Source organism: Daphnia pulex, chromosome 8 (assembly GCF_021134715.1).
Source record: "Daphnia pulex isolate KAP4 chromosome 8, ASM2113471v1".
Lineage (NCBI taxonomy): Eukaryota > Metazoa > Arthropoda > Branchiopoda > Diplostraca > Daphniidae > Daphnia > Daphnia pulex.
Window position 1 is genome coordinate 4421762 of NC_060024.1, and position 17624 is coordinate 4439385.

The window sequence follows — 17624 nt, forward strand, 5'->3', positions numbered from 1 at the left end:
CAACTGGGAAAACATTTTTTTTTTAAATCCCCGCTTGTCCAGGCGTGACGTCGACGTCATTCACCACAGACATCAGCTGTTAGCAGTAATCAATATCACAAAAAAACTGCATGAGATTGATGATGACAAAAATAAGGCGGTAATCGTGAGCTGAGCCCTCAAAGTGACAACACCTCAGAACATCTGAAGATAATTTTCAGCTAATCAACTTTTTGATTTTTGTAGCTGGATTTATCAAATTCATTACTAGGGTAGCGCGTTCTATTGACTGTATATAGTGTAGTGATATTCACGACCATATAGGAAATCCAATGGTTTCCCGACTCCACTGAGCCGCACTCCTTATCCTGGTTTTTTCCCGGTGGTCCATCCTGTCAGCTGTCGTTGATTCACAGCTAACGTTGTACAAAAGACAAACCGTGTTATTATGTAACGTGAAAAGGGATATTCATATATCCTTTAGATTTGGGATGTGGAGAATGCAAGACCACCGGGACCAAAATGCGGCCAAAATGGAAAAAAAAATGTCAGTTCGGTTGTCTGTTAAAGTTATTTGGTGCTTAAAAGTCAGAATGGATGTCTCACTAGTCTCTTAACAGCTATTACAACGAATTCATCCTTGAAGAGTGAAAACTGCAACGGGCTAATGACATGTTCACATTTTCACGGATGCGGGATGCCAAATTATATTTCAGTTTAAATTTTGGCGGGATCAGCTGAGTGGGAACAAAAGTGTATTTGGCAACGGTGTTAATGGCTGCACAGAAATTGAAACTGTACGAGTACGACGAAAATGTGATTCGTCGTGTTTTGTTTTTCGTGTCCCTTCATATAGTGGAATTTGTTTAATGTAATACACTTGACGCTGTTTTGAAGGTAAATAACTTAAATAATAAGAATGAATATAGTATGATTATATGGGCTTTAGATAAGAGTAACCTGTGAAAATGTTGTGCATGGCAATTGACAAACAGTCAAACACATCTCGTCTGTGCATTTTTGCATTTTCTGTTTACTTCTCTTTACTTTGTTTGCAATGTAATTAAAATATTTTTTTAATCCTTTGTGCAGATTTTATCAACACCACTATTAAACACAAGTTTTGCTTTTTCTGGCATCACACGGCAGCAGACCTCAAATTCATCAATATTAATGGGTGTGTAGGCTATCACTACTTGCTTGATCTGTTGTGCCTTTTTATGACAGCAGGACTTGCATATTAGCTTTACTACATGCTTTAGACGTTAGTCTGTAAGATTAGCCTACCAAAAATTAATACTTCTACAGTTTTGTGTGGTTCCATCCTACTTTCACAGGGTTTGCAGTCAGATAGTCTGTTAATGGGCATCCACCATCTTGATTTAAACTTTTTTTCAGTTCCAAAAATTTGTTTTTTCTTTTACTCTGTTCACAGAACAGCCCGTTACCTCTAAACTGACGCCGCGCGGAGCTTCAATCTGGATCGCCTTCCGCCTCGAAACTGGCAACCAACATTTTCCGGCTTATATAGTTAGAACCTATTCCGAACATCCCTTTCAACTGGTGAATTCCATAAACGGACTCCCTGCTGGACAGCAAAATAGGGCAAGCAAACATCTATCGGTCGTGAGATGGAAGAATTCATCCAGAGAATCGATTTCGAGTGATTCACTCCGAGTTAAACTGCCCACAATCACAGGTTAGTTGTTCACTACGTTCATTGTTTATGTCTTAACTTGGGTCCAGTTCATCTTTCATATAGTTAAACCCATTTTCGTGTAGACGTGTACGTGTAGGCTACCTACGGCCGTCTCGAGCCATTTTGTTTTGAATTTAGTTGAATTACTGGGTGTCGTTGACCGTCGCCTTCTTTCCAGTTACTTTGGTAATTAAAATTGTCATAATTAGACCTGTATGTAGAGGAGACAATGTCTTTTATCGATTCTAGCCAACTATGTAAATAAGCCAAGATTTAGTTACAAAATTGTTTGGATTTTTGTCAGTTAAATAATTTGTGGGTGTGAAATGTGAGAGACAAAGTTTTGGCTTCATTTGAAATCAGGATCGTTTTGTTATGAAAAAAAAATTATTATTATTAATTGCCGATGATCACCAATCAATTTATCATGAATCGGCAGTGAGCTGCGGCGAGCAGTGCATCAACAGACTTGCCCACCAAAGTAAATTGATGAGCTGTTCTCCTTCCCCGTGTTTGTCTTGCGAGTTAACGTTCTCGTTTTTTTTATCAACCGGAACAAATCGATCGAAAATTTTTGGCCACGTCACAGCAAAGTTTAAAATCGATTTTTTCTGACGTTAGATTCTTCTCTATGATGGGAAATTGTGGTTTTGTTTTACTCCATTTGCCTCTGTAATTTTGTGCTGGACAACTGAATAAGGCATTTTCGATTCTTCTAAATCACTCTGTTCATTAATCTGACGTACTTCATTGGTTCTTTTAAATTTGCGAAACTGTTTGTCTCCAGCGAGCAGCACGAGTTAGAGCCATTTGATACGCGTTCCAGATGGGCTGCGTGGATTTCTTTGCACTTTGCGTCCACCAGCTCTTTCTAGCACTCGATCCATCTAGAACAATTTTTTTTTTTTTTTCTCTCGTTATATTAGCAAAGGGTCGTTTGCTTGGTGGCAAGTTTGGGTTCATCGTTTATCAGCTTGTTAATAAAATTAGAAAAATCCCTCTTTCCCACTGTAAATTGTGTCTCGTCCGCTAATTTACTGTAGTCCTAGACTCGGATTATTTTCAAACTTGATAGACCCGATTCATTCCCGATTTCAAAGTGGGATCGTTATCGTGGACAACTCGGCAATTTTTATACAGGACGCCCATCTCGTTCACATGTCCCTCATTTTGGGTTTGAACTAAAAAATAAAAGTTATCTTAAGAATATGACGTAGTGTGTATTCCAAATTTAGAGCAAGCATTCATCTTTTTACCAGCAGTTGTTCCCAACCTTAGGCAAAGGGGTTTTTATTACATTAAGAATATCTGGTTACGGACGTTACGGAAGAGGGGAAAAAGTCTAAATTTTGTTCATTTCCTACTATGGTTATATTAGACTTGGAAATAAATTTGAATCTTGTCAGATTTGTTTTTACGTATCAATGTGACTTGTCATCATAACAAAAAATTTGAAATTCTGAATTATTGCAATTTATTATATCTAACACGCTACTGCAACAAAACAAACAAGGGTGGCAATTTATGAAGTTGAAAAGAAGATTTGAAAATATTGAAAGGTGCGTCGAAGCGGGACTTTAACGAAAGTTTTTTTTATTATTATTCTTACGATTCTTACAGACTATAGTTTTTTGCTTTTATTTGCTATATTCGTTTTTTCGGCCAGAGTTTGCCCGTTGGAGAGCGTTGCCCATCTCTAGGTCCTGCACAGCGAGCACTTAGAATTTTCCGCATTTCCTTTGCAACCTCAAAAGGACTCTTTCAGTTTGTTGATCCAGGCAGTGGGGGAGCAATTCCTTGATGGTCTTAGTTTGCTGTTTCAGAATGATTTGCGGTTTTCTTTCGAATTTCGTCTACTCTTGGTTTGTGGGCGCAACAGGACATGTGGGTTCTGAATCACTAAAACGAATCGTAATGTCCGAAAAACGAATCAATGTTTAGCGTTGAAATGCCTAAATAGAGTTAATGCGAGTTAATGAAGTGGGGAGTAGTTTTTTATGGTGAGTATTTTTTCACTTATCAGCATCTTGCAGAATTGAAATACGTTTTTTTAAATTGTGATTTATCATAGAGGAAAATTCGAGAGATTGACAAGTGTAATCATTCCATGATAGACAGGTTATTTTCGATCTCAGTTTTGGCTGTGTTTAATTTTTCAATGGCGTCGTCGATGGCCTCGACTGCCGGATGATGGCGCTTCCAGTCCTTTACCAGTGAATAGATATCAAACACGACGACACCAATGTTAACTACAATCATAGTATTCGTAAAAACTCTGAAGATGGCGGTCGTCCTACCCAAGACGACCTTTCCCAAATTGTTGATGGCTGCTAGTTCGACTGCGGTGAGCTCGCCCATCGAACGCGTGATGACATATGACACGCCTCCTGTGGCTGTTGTAGTTAACGTGCCGATGGAAGTGGCGATTTCGATTGTTCGGCTCAGGTCGATCGCTGCTTTGAAGGCGGCCACACTTCCAGTGACACTCAAAATTCGCTTGTAGTCTAGGGCAAATTTTTTGATGATGTAAGCCGACATGCCTTCATTCAATCCATGGCTCTGCTCCAACCCACTGACGGCTGTCCTATAATTGTCCAGAATAGCGTCTAGTTCCTCGCAGCGCTGATTTAAATCGGAAAGAAGATCGTTGATGGTCTCGAGATATTTTTCGGTCTTTTTTCGGTTTATGGAATCCGTGGTCAAATTGATGCCCACTCCGGCCACAGTGGCACTCAGCGAAGAAACAGTCAACACTAAAGAAGCTCCACCAGTGAAGGGAGCCATAACAACTCCACCTTATTGATTATTGAGAAAAATTGGGATGACAATTAATTTGTCAGCGGAAGTAGAAATTAGCTATACTTTGATTAGTATACGCAGGGGCTTTTCAATTTACCTACACCCAATGCGGCACCGGCTACATTGGACGTTGTTCCCACTGTTTTGGCGAAATTGCATTTCATTTGAAATTCCTTGACGTCTCCTTTCAGTTCTAGTAGATTTCGACAAATCTTGTCGATTATTCCCAGTGTAGCTCTCATGTGACTTATGGCACTGGCAGATGCCGTGGCACCTTGGTAAATCATACGTGCACTGTTGTTGGCCGTTTCCTAAAAATAAAAATTAAGTAAATGTCAAAAATGGTACGTCTTTTCCCGCCCGATCGAAATCTGACAAACGTTGATTATGTCATTTGCCTTCATCTTAGTTTGCAATTTGTCTTTCGTGTGCTGCTTTTTCTCGTAATGGCCGCGTGAAAACGGAATGGCATCACATGGAACTTATGAATTCCATTTCTTATTCTTGTACTGTAACTGACGTAACCTACAGAAACGTTTAAATCGATTTCCGCAACGTCAGCTATTATAAGAACCTGTGGCGCAGTTGTCATAAAGTGACGATTGATGCAAGTCAAGTACGTCTAATAATTGACACGACAAAGTCGATCAAAACAAAGAAAGAAATGCAGAGCCGTTGTGTGCCAAAGTAAACAAAATCGAAATAGCAGCACTGATCCGCTTTTCCTTCCGCGCTGCAATTCTATTTATAAAACCCTAATGGCCGATTCTTTGCAGCACAGCAGACAACGACAGGCCAGTCTTGATGACACAATGGTGTTTCCTATACTTCCACTTATAGTCTTCTAAAAAAATAATATCATAATAGGTAAATACCCAGAGTTCTCTGGTCAAATGCAGCGATTTGGTTGGCATGTTTGATAACTCGTCGAAAAACTCCTTGAAATTCTTCATTCCGTTTCTCCAATCGATGGGTGAATACTCGTCCTCTTCATCTTGATTGCTGACGTAAATGGCGCCGTTGTTGAACTTTTGATAGCACGGCAATCCGCTGGAATCCGTCTGACAGGCAAGTTTGGCCTCTTTGATCGCTCCTAAGACAAGCGGCGGTCGCTTTCCGTCGGCGAAAGTGGCTAGGAAACGGACGTTTTCTTTAACGTCACGGCCGAAAATACCTATGACCGATTCGAAAATGTGACTTTGTGAAGGAGTTAGACGGGCATCAGACGATTTGACGACGAAGCCCACTGCATCCAATTCCTTGATACATCAATATTTATACATTATATTTAATCGTATTTAATTCAAATGCTTAAATGAAATGTTTGTTTGTTTTGTTTTTTTTCTCACTGAAGTTACGTCGTTAACGAACTGCTTACCTGGATGCCATTTTCATCTCTGAAGAGTTTCGCAACGGCCTCTGTGATTTTGTGGTCTCGCTCAATTCCTTCAGTGTCTCCGAATCCCGGCGTGTCTACGATAGTCAGCGAAAAGGGAATTTGAAATCCATCTCGGTAGTGAAGGTGGTAGACAGTAACATCTTGGGTTTGACTGTGAGCTTGTGACCCTCCTTGGAGAACCTCGTCGACGAGTCTAAAGCGGAAAGGATCGGCCCATTCGACTCCCAGCTCATAGTTGATCATGGCGTTGATCCACGTCGTCTTTCCCGATCCGGTTCCTCCCATCAGTAAAACCGTTTTGCTCCTGTCACTCCCCGGTGGGTTAGATGGGCCATAAGAATATCGCCTGACAGTGTTGGCGGACGCCTCCGAAAAGTCAAAGTTATTTTCTAAAGGTAATTTGCACATTTTCATCTGGTTCTCATATGTGATTTCAGTGCACTCGTTTGCTATGGAAACGGCAAGTCTTGTTGTTTGGCTTGCCATTTCTCTATATGCTAACTTAACCTCAATAAGAAAGTGATAGAAGATCAATTGGCTTCTAAATTCTCTTTTATTTGACTGATTTCACACCAATTGCAATAATAATTCAATTATTCCAATCACAATATTACAAACGAGCACTGTAGAATTGAAAATTTGAACCAGTAAATGAGTCAAGTAATACAACTCTTTTTCGACAAAGCTCAGTACAGTCTATAATAATAATAAACGTCTGTATCGTTTCGAACTCGATCACTGTCTGACTGTGCTACACAGCCGGAACGCAGCAGCCGCGACCCCCCACTTGACTGCCCTTAACCTAGACTGCTGTCTGGGAATTTAACCACTGCGTAGTGTTCAGCGAAAACAACTTTGGAAACATTTATAGAATATTGGCTGTAGCTTCCGGCTTCCCAGTCCAGCCAGAATTGCCAAGGTTTACAACTCAGCCTAAAACAGGACACTATAAATAACCCTATGATTCCTTTTAGACTTCGTATGCATTTAAACGGTTGTAGCCTACACTTACTTTTGAATTTACGATTGATTATAAACCCTTCCTTGTCTAGAGTAGGTCTATATAGGCGTTGCCAGTTAAAGTTGTGTTTATATTAAGAGCCAAGTAAAAGCATAACTGCCAAGCCTATATTTTGCTATAACTGAGCGTATTGTATAAGAGTTAAATGTCTTTTCTTGCACAAATCGATTTCACTGCCGACCTAAAATTATAACTCGCTGGAAGGAAATCAATCAAACTAAGATTAAGCAAATAGCCAAAAATTGTTGTTTCACAAAGCGAGGCTCCAACTCGCAACCTCGGCGTTAATCTTTAACAATTTTATTAGCGGATCCTAATATATACGACCGTACAAGTATACCATGCGCTGACCATAGCCACTGCTTGCGGTTGATCTTTCCGCCACACAAAATTTTAAATTGAATTTGAGTTTAGTAGTTGACGTTACGAACCCTCATTTTTACAGACCTGACATAGTAGCAGAATTAAAAATAGTTTTAAATTTCTCTGTGATTTTTTATTTTGAATTAGACATTTTTTTTTGTAATTTTGTGGATGAAAATGATTTAACTTGTCGTTATTGTATGTGATGTACGTGAATTACTCGGGTGATGTTGGCAGTCTCAATAATTTCAGCCATGAAAATTGATTTGCCTTTGAGATGGCAATCACCAGCTCCGACTCCAGTTAAAATGGCATCAACCCATATTGGGCCCGATAATAATGTAGAAACGATGCCCATCTAGATTTATATACAAAAGTCGCATAAATAAAGACCTAACAAGCTTGTTTGTGCACAGCATTTAATCATTTGATTACCTTTGTGAAAGATGTTGTCGTTGGTAATGAAATTAACTCCGTCTTGGGGTTCTATGCACGGATGTCTGACTTGAATTAGTTCAGTGCTCCCCGATCCTTTCTCCAAGATTTACGGTCTGACGTACCGAATTGGAGCGCTAATTGAACATACGGCGAAACTTGTCAGTACATCCAGCTTTGACAAGGCATCGTTCAACGACTGCAGAGGTTCAACGTATCCAACTGCGTGTAAACAATAAGAAATTAGGCATTTCCCGACATATACGTCTACGAGGGATATAAATTGTAATAACTATACGTACCAGCGACTGACAACTGAAACTTTGTTGTTGCTCATAATCACGGCGTACTTTCAAGTAAGTTTCGTCGACTTCTTCCAAGGCAGAGTTCCGGAATCGTACGCCATTTTTATTAGTATCAATTGTATGGTATAATTGCGGATGTTGCGAAGATTCTTTTCATCCTTCAGGGTGACTCGGAAATAATATCCGATCTGTGCGTTGCTCTCCAATTTGACGCTCTTGGAAGTCCCCAGCTTGAGATCGGATGCCGCTCAGGAGAGGACCTTTTCAGCTCTCGAGCCGCAATCATCTAGTTCATTTTTGAGCTCTAATAGCGGGCCGAATTAAGTCATTAACTTCATGATTCCCCTGGCAAATAACGCGCATGCAAATGTGTGTATACCTCCTAGTTGGTCATGACGATAAACTCGCCTTGATTTGCTTGATTGAGGTCTATAGTTGTCTCTACCTTAATTTGACAAGCTTTTCGTTCGCATTTCGTAATGGCTGGATGAGCACGCCTATAACAACAGCGGCATGATCCCCCTGGTTCTCCAGTAAGCAGTCGACCAGTACCGACAAGCGACTCAAGCCCAAGTACAACCTGCAGCAGAAAAAATCGTCAAGGAGGAGCTCAAAGTCATCAGCTAATCAACAGGTTTGAATTTTATACTTGTAGAGATCTTGTAAATTTGCTTTAGACTTTTGTAACTTCTTGGCTATAGTCATTGGTAATCCGGCATCCGTCGGAGGTGATCCTCTGTTATCGTTTGTCTTAGCTGGACATCGTTGACGAATGTTTCTACGACATCTAGACGTAGCCTATTAATCCTGTCTATTATAGGTAAGATTTTCATTTAAAAATACGACGTGTTGCTTTTAAACTTTATTCCAACACTTACTTTTATCTGTAGAGGATGTTTGATCCACTGAGCCAACAGTTGCTGCCCACCCGAAGTTTGAGAAGCAGCTGGGCAGCGATTGTACGAGGAGCTCCAGCTTTGGACGTCACCATCGTGGAGACTTCAGCTCCGTACGAAGTCAGATGCAAGGCGGCGGATGCTGCCGAATCAAGTCTCATGTAGTATTGAGTAAAATCAAACTTATGTAGACTGTACTTTCCAAAGTTTGTTTCGTCGGTCATTGGCTATAGAAAATATTTCAGTAGTAAATTGTAAATAGTTTAGAATATGTGAAGATAAGTTACGTCTAGATGTTTGACTAAGGCGGCCAGAACTGCCATGGAATGATCTAAACTGACTTCAGGAAGCGCAGCTGCGTTTTCTTGTTGTCCTTTTTTGAAGCGCAATAGAGAGATCGATTAAGTTCGATTAAGTAATCGAACTGATTCAGCTGTGGATGAAAACTCAGCTGACTTGTTTTCATTTACTATTAGCAGTCCATGCCGGTTCAGAATTGTTTTCGGCGCAACGTAGGCGTCCATGTGGAATCAAAACCTCCTGCGGGTAAGTGTTAAATTATATTTCACCTTTAATAAATTGATTAAATAAGCATGCCTTTGGACTAACTTGGACGATGAGAGATTCTAAATTTGAGAAGGCATCATTGGCATGTTTTCTGAAAACTGTGTCAAAAGAATCTTTCTTGCATAAGTATCTACATTAGCTGCATCCTATTTGATTTTCTGAGCCAATTTTGAGCTAGAATGCCAACTTGAGAGGTTATGTCAGTCAATCCCAAAATCAAATCTTCGACTTGAGTGAGGTTTCCAGGACTTACTTGATATTGGAGAGACCAGTCACTTTTGGATCCATTGTAGATTTCAATGTAGTATTGCTTGCTGACTACATCACATGCAAAGTTCTCAAAGTGACTTTTGTTAAAGACCACCGATTCCAACTTCTTAGCTCCATACCCCAACATCTTGACGACACTGCTGATGTTTTGAAGTAATCTCTTGAAGCAAAAGGGCATCTTGCCCTTGTGTGGTAGAAAAAGTCCCCTCGACCAAAAAATCGCAGGGTAGGGCATGTTTCTGAAACAAAAAGCCATAGGAAAGTAAATTTTATTTGAATCAGCTGTTTCATTTCACTCTTGCTCACCTCTGGAAGATTTCCATAGAAACTGATAAACCTTGTTCATGGGGGATTTCTAAACACTAAGTGTGAATTTAGATAATAAACAAGCTTGTCGAAGGATTATAATAATTACCTGGTAATACATGCCATGAGTCCCATGACGTTACTTATTTTCAGTATTTTGCTTCTCTGTGTTTTTCTTGTTTTGTCGCGCGTTGTAAAAATTCTTGTCAAGAAAACCGTGTTGCCAAATTAGATTTGTAAATCGGACTTTTTTTTTCTTGACTTTTCTTTTCTCTTTTTTCTTTATTTTAAATGGGATCAACTCAGATTAGACTAATAGCGGAGTATGTTCCAAAAGTGAACAAGATTAATCCGTTATCACTGTTTTCCCAGTCCGGCTTTTCCTTAGGACAGAAGTTCATTGTGGATTTTTTGCTATCTTACAAATATTTTATTACGTGTATCTTATTATGTGTCTTATTTTTTATGTTATTAGCTCCTCCACTACATATCTATTTTTTTCGCTATTTGCGACTTTTTACTGCTTTTGGCAAAATTGAAATTTCATTTGTTCGATTCTGATCATATTTTAGAAAATGCTAATTGAAGCTAATTGCAGAGTAATTTTCTTCAGCATGTACAATAACACAAGGCATGTATTTTATTTCATGAAAAATTGTTACACCAACAATTTTCAAATGCTTTATTTTTTGTTGGGATGGTTAAACAGGTAAGTAATTATGGAACCAACAGCTTCTACCTTTTCTCCTTTTAATTTGCGTGTCACTGTCAAACAATGCGCATGTTGAAATTTCAGCAAAAAATATATGCATGCATGACCTAGTTTAATCAAACATCAAATTTGCATGAAAGCTGATTAAATTGTTATTCCTCACTAGATAGTAGATACACACAATTCAATCCGACTATGGAAACTGAGAACTTTTCGACTATATTCCTGATTCATCAAGTTGAATGAAATCGGAGTAATAGTCGGAAAATTTTCGCTTAAACAAGCGGAAAATTATCGCCTATTGCCTGAATCGCAATTCGCATTGTTGGGCATTATTACGTCATTACCAATCAAAATCATGTTCGATTATTATCGAGCAAAAAATCGCAATCATTCAATCATCTATAAAAAATTTTAATCTGCATGAACCATCTGATCTGAAAAATTTCTGATTCCATGCACACGTATATATTAAAATCTGCTTGCAATTCTCAATATTTTCGAAATTGGTGTCCATCCATTGACTTTCTACTTCTTTTCGAATTCTTGATCTCCCCCTTTTTTAAAGTATTTCACGAATTGCTATCCCGTAAATGAGGGAAATGTCCTTTAAAAGAGCCCGTTTCTGTTCAAATCGTAAATTTAATCCCTTAAATGTAAAAATGGGCTTTGTTGCTTTGTTTCTTCTCGATTATTCCTATTAGCTCCAAAAACCTCCGAGTGAAAATCTAGTGATTAGTGTAAATTTTAATGTGTCTGTGAGTGTGTGATGATGATGGGGAATCCCTGTGCTGGCCAAAAGTCGAACGTCAAAAACGACCTAATGGAATCCCTCATGATATCGAATTGATGCAAACAAGAAACTGGCGGGAGAATTCGAAATTCCAGTTTTGCATGCGAGTTACTCAATCTCGCCGAGTTCTAATTTTAAAGAGCATCCAAGTGTTTAAGGAAAGGAAGCGATCTTCCTCGTTCACTACCACCGTCTTTGATAACAACTTGCCGCAGAATCTTTTGGCGAGAAAACATGGACGACGAATTGTTGTTCGTCAAAGTAAACCACCAGCAAACGACAGACTGTCAGCTGTCAGCCATCGTCTTTTTTTATTTTTCTCATCGTTTTGCTGTTGAAAATCATCAACTCTTCTGAACTGGCAATTCCACTGGTGGCGAACAACGAACATATCGAGGTCGCCTGGCGGATGTTAGACGTCGAGCGCAACTTTACCTCACCGATGTCTACAGAGTCGCTAAATCCCCGCTGACGTCATTTTACGAAAACCTGGTCGCTTCTCTCGCAAGTAATTATGCCCTGCCATTCATTGAAATTTCTTATGTCTAAAGATTTATCTTGTTCTTTTTAGGGATGCTTGCCGATCGTGAGGCTCAGCTGGAGCGATCGCTTCTCAATAAGAAACCGCGTAGGATTTCGTTCAGTCCTGATCAAAGTAAGTCAAATTAAATCCAATGCATCTTTATTGATCGGTCGTTTTGATAATTGTCTACCGTAGTGCATCAGAGAGTGATATTACTAGTTAAAGTTAGATTTTAACACTTGTGGCCGTATTAGATCGTCGATTATAAGAATACGAACTTATAAGGTCGACGAGTGTTAAGAATAATCCTTCTCAAAATCGACGACGCTGAAACGGAAAGTAGCATTCATTCCGTTAGAAAATGAAATAATAATGCATAGGAAATTGAATTAACATGTTGTTTTTTTATGAATTAGATAATACCGATAACGACAAATCAATAGAAGTCCGTTTGAATGACGGTGCAGTTCCGGCTAAGGTCATCAACAGGGCCGTCTTGAACAACCGATTCAATTCAATCAAACTCTACAGATCTTTACCCAATCGTGTGGTCGAACCTACTCGACATCTTTTAAAACCTATTTCAGACAATAAAATTGTTTGCATCACAACTTCTCCCAGCGGAAGCGACGCCGGAATTTATGGCACGAATTTATCTGCTCCCTTTCCGACGGCCGGTCCTTGCATCGCTGAAAAAGTCAGTTACATTAGTAAGTACATCAAAACATTTTTTTTTAAATGAGGAAGTTGCTCCAAAATTTCTTGTGTTACATCCGGTCAAAATTTTTGGCGAAATTCTGCGAAATTCACTGGAAGCAATCTGATTTTCGAACGTTAATGGAACGGTCAATCCACCTGTATCCTGACTGTTAAAAACAAGAGCAAATAATTGCTGCAACTTCTGTCGAAACCAATTTGCTAAATCCGGTTAACAATTCGTCAAACGTAATCGAGTTAACAATAGTAAAGGATCTATCTCCCTTGTATGAATAGGCTAGAGTTTAAGCCACTCTCCATTAGGCCTACTCAGTCGACTTCCTTTTTGAGAAAATTACTCTGCAATAATTAGCTTCAATTAGCATTTTCTAAAATATGATCAGAATCGAACAAATGAAATTTCAATTTTGCCAAAAGCAGTAAAAAGTCGCAAATAGCGAAAAAATAGATATGTAGTGGAAGAGCTAATAACACAAAAAATAAGACTCATAATAAGGTACAAATAATAAGATAAGATAGCAAAAAACGCATAATGAACTTCTGGTACAAGGGACAGCCAGACAGGAAAACAGTGATAACGGATTAATCTTGTTCATTTTTGCAACATGCTCCGCTATTAGTCTAATCTGAGTTGATCCCATTTAAAATAAAAAAAAGAAAAAAGATTAAAAAAAAAAAGACATGAAAAGAAAAGTAAAAAAAAAGTCCGATTTACAAATCTAATTTGGCAACACGGTTTTCTTGACAAGAATTTTTACAACGCGCGCCAAAACAAGAAAAACACAGAGAAGCAAAATACTGAAAATAAGTAACGTCATGGGAATCATGGCTGATTCTACAAATGTATTACCAGGTAATTATTATAATCCCTCGACAAGCTTGTTGATTATCTAAATTCACACTTGGTGTTTAGATCTTCCCCATGAACAAGGTTTTATCAGTTTCTATGGAAATCTTCCAGAGGTGAGCAAGAGTGAAATGAAACAGCTGATTCAAATAAAATTTACTTGCCTATGGCTTTTTGTTTCAGATACATGCCCTACCCTGCGATTTTTCGGTCGAGGGGATATTTTTTACCAATTAAGAGCAAGATGTCCTTTTTGCTTCAAGAGATTACTTCAAAACACACAGTGTCGTCAGGATGTTGGGGTATGGAGCTAAGAGGTTGGAATCGGTGGTCTTTAACAAAAGTCACTTTGAGAACTTTGCATGTGATGTAGTCAGCAAGCACTACTGCATTGAAATCTACAATGGATCCAAAAGTGACAGGTCTCTCCAATTTCAAGTAAGTCCTGGAAACCTCACCCAAGTGGAAGATTTTATTTTGGGATCGACTGACATAACCTCTCAAGTTGGTATTCTAGCATTCAAAATTGGCTCAGAAAATCAAATAGGATGCAGCTATGTGGATACTTAAGCAAGAAAGATACTTGTGGCACAGTTTTCAGACAATGATGCCAAATGATGCCTTCTCAAATTTAGAATCTCTCATCGTCCAAGTAAGTCCAAAGGCATGCTTACTCTTCTTAATCAATTTTAAAAGGTGAAATATAATTTAACACTTACCTGTAGGAGGTTTTGATTACACATGGTGAAGCCTACATTCGTTGCCCTTGTTAAGCCCTTGTTAAGTTACCGCTTAAAGCTGGTTCCAGAGAAGCAACAGCAATCGTCAACAGCTGCAACTGGCGGATCCATCCGGCCTCCATCCGGTTCTCGGCTGTTCACGGCGGTGGCGCTGGCAGCCGGTCGCACAGCGTCGAAAATAGTTCGGTCGTCATCCGGCGATGGCGATGGATCCCATGACGGGATCCAGCGACTGGCTCAGCACCAACAGCTTCTCCTTCATCCAGACAACGGTCAACAACGATCCGGGGGCGGCGCTGACCCTCCGGCGCAAGTACGGACTGATGGCCTTCAACAACAAGTCCAGCGACAAAGTGCTAGGCAGCAGCCACCACCATCTCCACAACAACATCAAGGGCGACGTCATCCGGGTCATGCGGACCCAGTGGGAGACTCAGATGAAGCAGATGGATCAAATCCAGCCGAGTTACGAGGAGCAGGACTAGTGCAACGACAAAAGGCTGTCGCAGACTAACAAGTCGACGGCCAAGAAAAAAAGAGCCCGGCACCTCGTCCCGCCATTCCACCCACAACCAATCCAGTTTGGTCGCATTCAGCGGATTCACTCACGTGCCGGGAAAGAGAAAAGCGGCTTCGCCTCCAGATCAGCAAAATCCGACCAAGACTTTCAACATCGTCGCTCCTTATCCGGTGACGACGGCGGCGCTACCCGACCTGATGGAATCGACTCCGCCTGAAGCTTGTCCTCCGGAGGAGAGCAACAACAAGTGAGGCAACGACCTGAACTGCAATTTGCTGCTGGACGAGAATAGCAAAGTGAAACTGTTCGCCGGTATCAGCAAAACAAATTGGACGACTGTCCGCTCAAAATCAACGACATCCTCAAAGTAGAAGGCGGAGTCCTCCGTCCGCTGGATTCTTCCAACAAGCAGCAGCCGCAACAAGCGGAAGCTTCCACCACCGGTTCGACGATGATTTCCAACCACGATGGATTCCAACTCTGGCATAATGACCCTTTCGCTCGAGCCGTGCTGGTACAAACGTGGCCGGAATCACGGAAGCAACGCGGAATAAGCCAATTGCAATACCTTACATCAGCACTCATATCCGCCAACGCAGCGTCGCGATCAAAATAATGGAAGGTTGCGGCTCTTCTTCACCAATGCCCTTCTTCCTCCGGTGACGTACGAGTGCAACAGCTGGGCGATGGGTTTGTTGGCCAGTCACCACAACCTCCACCCGTCAGAATCGAACACGATCCGCTCCAATTATTCGTCGGCCGTCAGTCCCGGTGGATCGACCAGGATTGAAGGCTAGTACGTTCTCAACAATCCGGCGCCAGTTCCTAAGTTTAAAATCAGCCAACCTTCGCCTCAACCCGGTCCAGCTCAAGGTGAACCAGCCCGTCCCGACCCAGCGCCACATTCGACCAACAACGGAGCCCGGAAGTCTTACAAATTACGAGGAGGATCGGTACAGCACTTGGGAAGCGACGGCCAAACAACACCATCAACCAGCAACCTGCTAACAAGATCAAAGACCCTCAACTAACAACAACAACCAACAACATCGCAACGGATGAACAGCAACTGGCGGAGTCTGATTAAGGTAAAAACAACAAATAAATCCATTTTGATTTTTTATTCCTGTGGATTTCATTTGAATGACATTTGGATGAGTTGATAGTGGAGACTGGCGGATCGGATCCTGTGGATGGCTGGATCTACCCCAGCTGCTGCATTTTGGTTAACCCAACGAAGACACGAGGCTTGCGCTGTCAATCGACGGCCGACGGATCAACTTCCGGCAGTAAGCAAGCCGAAAGTGGTGGACCTGCGCACTGGACTAGCGACGTCGTAACCAACGCCGACACTTTCGATTGTCCGGTCCGTCCGTTTGATGACCGTTCCCGCGAGCGTGGGCGTCACCCTGAGGGAATGTCACCACAATTTCTGCAGGTAGTAATACTAAACATCCTACAATTGATGAAATTTTGAATTAATTGAATTCCATTTTCAATTGATGTCACAGGGATTGTTTTTGGCTCACCTGATTGAATTCAGAGATGAAGTGACCGGTGACATGCCCGTACCACGACGACAATTACGCCTGTGACGTCATCCTACAGGAACTTGAAATCAAAAATGTATTTTCTTAATTTCATTGGATTTCAATTGATTCCAGCGTTCTAATTGTCGATTTTGATGCCGCTGCCAGTCGCTGTCGCAAGAGCAACTGCCTCATCACTAGCCAGTCCATTCACGAAGGCGCCAAGTGCAAGGAATTTCAGGATCGAGTCAACCATAGTGCCGAGACGGACGAGGACGCCAGCAGGTGGACCAAAGAAATGATCGATGTAAACTATAAAACCATCGGATTTTCATTCGATTGAGTTTTAAACATTTTGAGCCATTTTATAGGCGCTGCTGGTCAGTGGCCCTTTCGTGCCCGCAGCGTCAGGTGGTGTCAGGGGGTCCATATGAAACGTTTGGCGGATTGCGATTAAGTCCGCTGTTCCGTCTACCGGACGGAAGTCTGTTTGGTCACCAAACAAAATCGCTGGGGTCCAAAGGTATTCATTTCATTATTATCATTTTTTAAGGGCTTGAATTGACAAGTGTGGGAATTTAGGGCAAAGGTGACACGGGCGGTGGCTTTCGGTGTGGCGTTGACGTCAAATATCATCTCCTCTGCAATTAATGCCATTAATTAAAACTAAAATTTGATTACCGTAGAATAAAATTATTTCGCCGAGTCGTGTGCAATTGAAATTTATTGACATTTGAAATGCGTGTATTTAATCAATGTTTGGCATGTTTTAAAAAGGATAACAGTGGCAAAGTAAATGCAATGCTCAGCAATGCATTATTTACAAAAGATACATATTATACATATTCAATTTCTAATGTTAGATTCAGAGGGAGGTTTAATTGGCTTTTCTTTTTTTTTCGAATAGTTTGATGTTTCACCTTGTATATGAAACATGCATCCTACCAAATTTATTGAACGGTTCTACATTTTAATTTTGTAAGTAACAATTTGACATTCGGTGGTCGCTGCTCTAGAATCCGGACGGCGCTGTTGATGCGGAATCTGTAAATTTCGTGCGATATGTTGTTGCACAGTTGGCTTGGAAGTTGGAATACCTTTGCTCGACTGCAGAGAATGAAGGGAGAAGAAACGATTTTCATGGTTCATTCTGATTTTTCAAACCTCTTCATCACCCTTTCTATAGAGAAATCGGTGTAGGGGC

General features: G+C 40.7%; 2 protein-coding genes and 1 long non-coding RNA gene across 8 annotated transcripts; 1 reads left to right on the forward strand and 2 right to left on the reverse strand.

Moving 5' to 3' along the window:
• Nucleotides 1-788: 788 nt before the first annotated feature.
• LOC124201199 lies at nucleotides 789-17197 on the forward strand. The gene is made up of 18 exons (XR_006877553.1): nucleotides 789-876; nucleotides 1072-1156; nucleotides 1415-1678; nucleotides 5832-6271; nucleotides 6636-8634; nucleotides 8702-8820; nucleotides 8891-9442; nucleotides 11456-12052; nucleotides 12116-13637; nucleotides 13698-13747; nucleotides 13815-14069; nucleotides 14137-14283; nucleotides 14357-15979; nucleotides 16058-16329; nucleotides 16403-16517; nucleotides 16589-16727; nucleotides 16792-16943; nucleotides 17003-17197. It is a non-coding gene; the product is annotated as an uncharacterized LOC124201199 (long non-coding RNA).
• LOC124201197 lies at nucleotides 2883-6664 on the reverse strand. Its single transcript, XM_046597693.1, has 4 exons — nucleotides 5856-6664; nucleotides 5353-5736; nucleotides 4575-4788; nucleotides 2883-4473 (listed from the first exon to the last, which is right to left on the reverse strand). The coding sequence occupies exons 1-4, from the start codon at nucleotides 6360-6362 to the stop codon at nucleotides 3779-3781; spliced, it is 1800 nt and encodes a 599-aa protein (XP_046453649.1). The 5' UTR covers nucleotides 6363-6664; the 3' UTR covers nucleotides 2883-3778.
• On the reverse strand, nucleotides 7479-10404 carry LOC124201198 (DNA mismatch repair protein Msh2-like). 6 transcript variants are annotated; one of them, XR_006877552.1, is made up of 11 exons: nucleotides 10149-10280; nucleotides 10040-10095; nucleotides 9717-9972; nucleotides 9506-9649; nucleotides 9184-9436; nucleotides 8879-9123; nucleotides 8650-8811; nucleotides 8380-8580; nucleotides 7998-8304; nucleotides 7696-7917; nucleotides 7479-7618 (listed from the first exon to the last, which is right to left on the reverse strand). XR_006877552.1 is itself a non-coding variant. In XM_046597696.1 (4 exons), exons 1-4 carry the CDS (start codon nucleotides 10158-10160, stop codon nucleotides 9599-9601), a joined length of 363 nt encoding a protein of 120 aa, XP_046453652.1. In that variant the 5' UTR covers nucleotides 10161-10404; the 3' UTR covers nucleotides 9356-9598. The 6 variants fall into 6 exon arrangements, 2 of the variants coding, with proteins under 2 accessions (XP_046453652.1, XP_046453651.1); XR_006877550.1 differs by lacking the exons at nucleotides 7479-7618; nucleotides 7696-7917; nucleotides 7998-8304; ... (1 more) ...; nucleotides 8650-8811; nucleotides 8879-9123 and having other exon boundaries at nucleotides 9356-9436; nucleotides 9506-9637; nucleotides 10149-10404; XR_006877551.1 differs by lacking the exons at nucleotides 7479-7618; nucleotides 7696-7917; nucleotides 7998-8304; ... (1 more) ...; nucleotides 8650-8811; nucleotides 8879-9123 and having other exon boundaries at nucleotides 9356-9436; nucleotides 10149-10404.
• Nucleotides 17198-17624: the final 427 nt, after the last annotated feature.

Excerpts from the sequence above, each read along its gene's own strand:
- LOC124201197 (XM_046597693.1), bottom strand. The coding sequence starts at position 6,362 with ATGGCAAGCCAAACAACAAGACTTGCCGTTTCCATAGCAAACGAGTGC. Across the intron at positions 5,737-5,855 it reads GAGATGAAAATGGCATCCAG|GAATTGGATGCAGTGGGCTT; the intron begins GTAAGCAGTTCG and ends TGATGTATCAAG. Across the intron at positions 4,789-5,352 it reads ATTTGACCAGAGAACTCTGG|GAAACGGCCAACAACAGTGC; the intron begins GTATTTACCTAT and ends TTTTATTTTTAG.
- LOC124201198 (XM_046597695.1), bottom strand. Across the intron at positions 9,973-10,039 it reads TCTATGGAAATCTTCCAGAG|AAACATGCCCTACCCTGCGA; the intron begins GTGAGCAAGAGT and ends TTTTTGTTTCAG.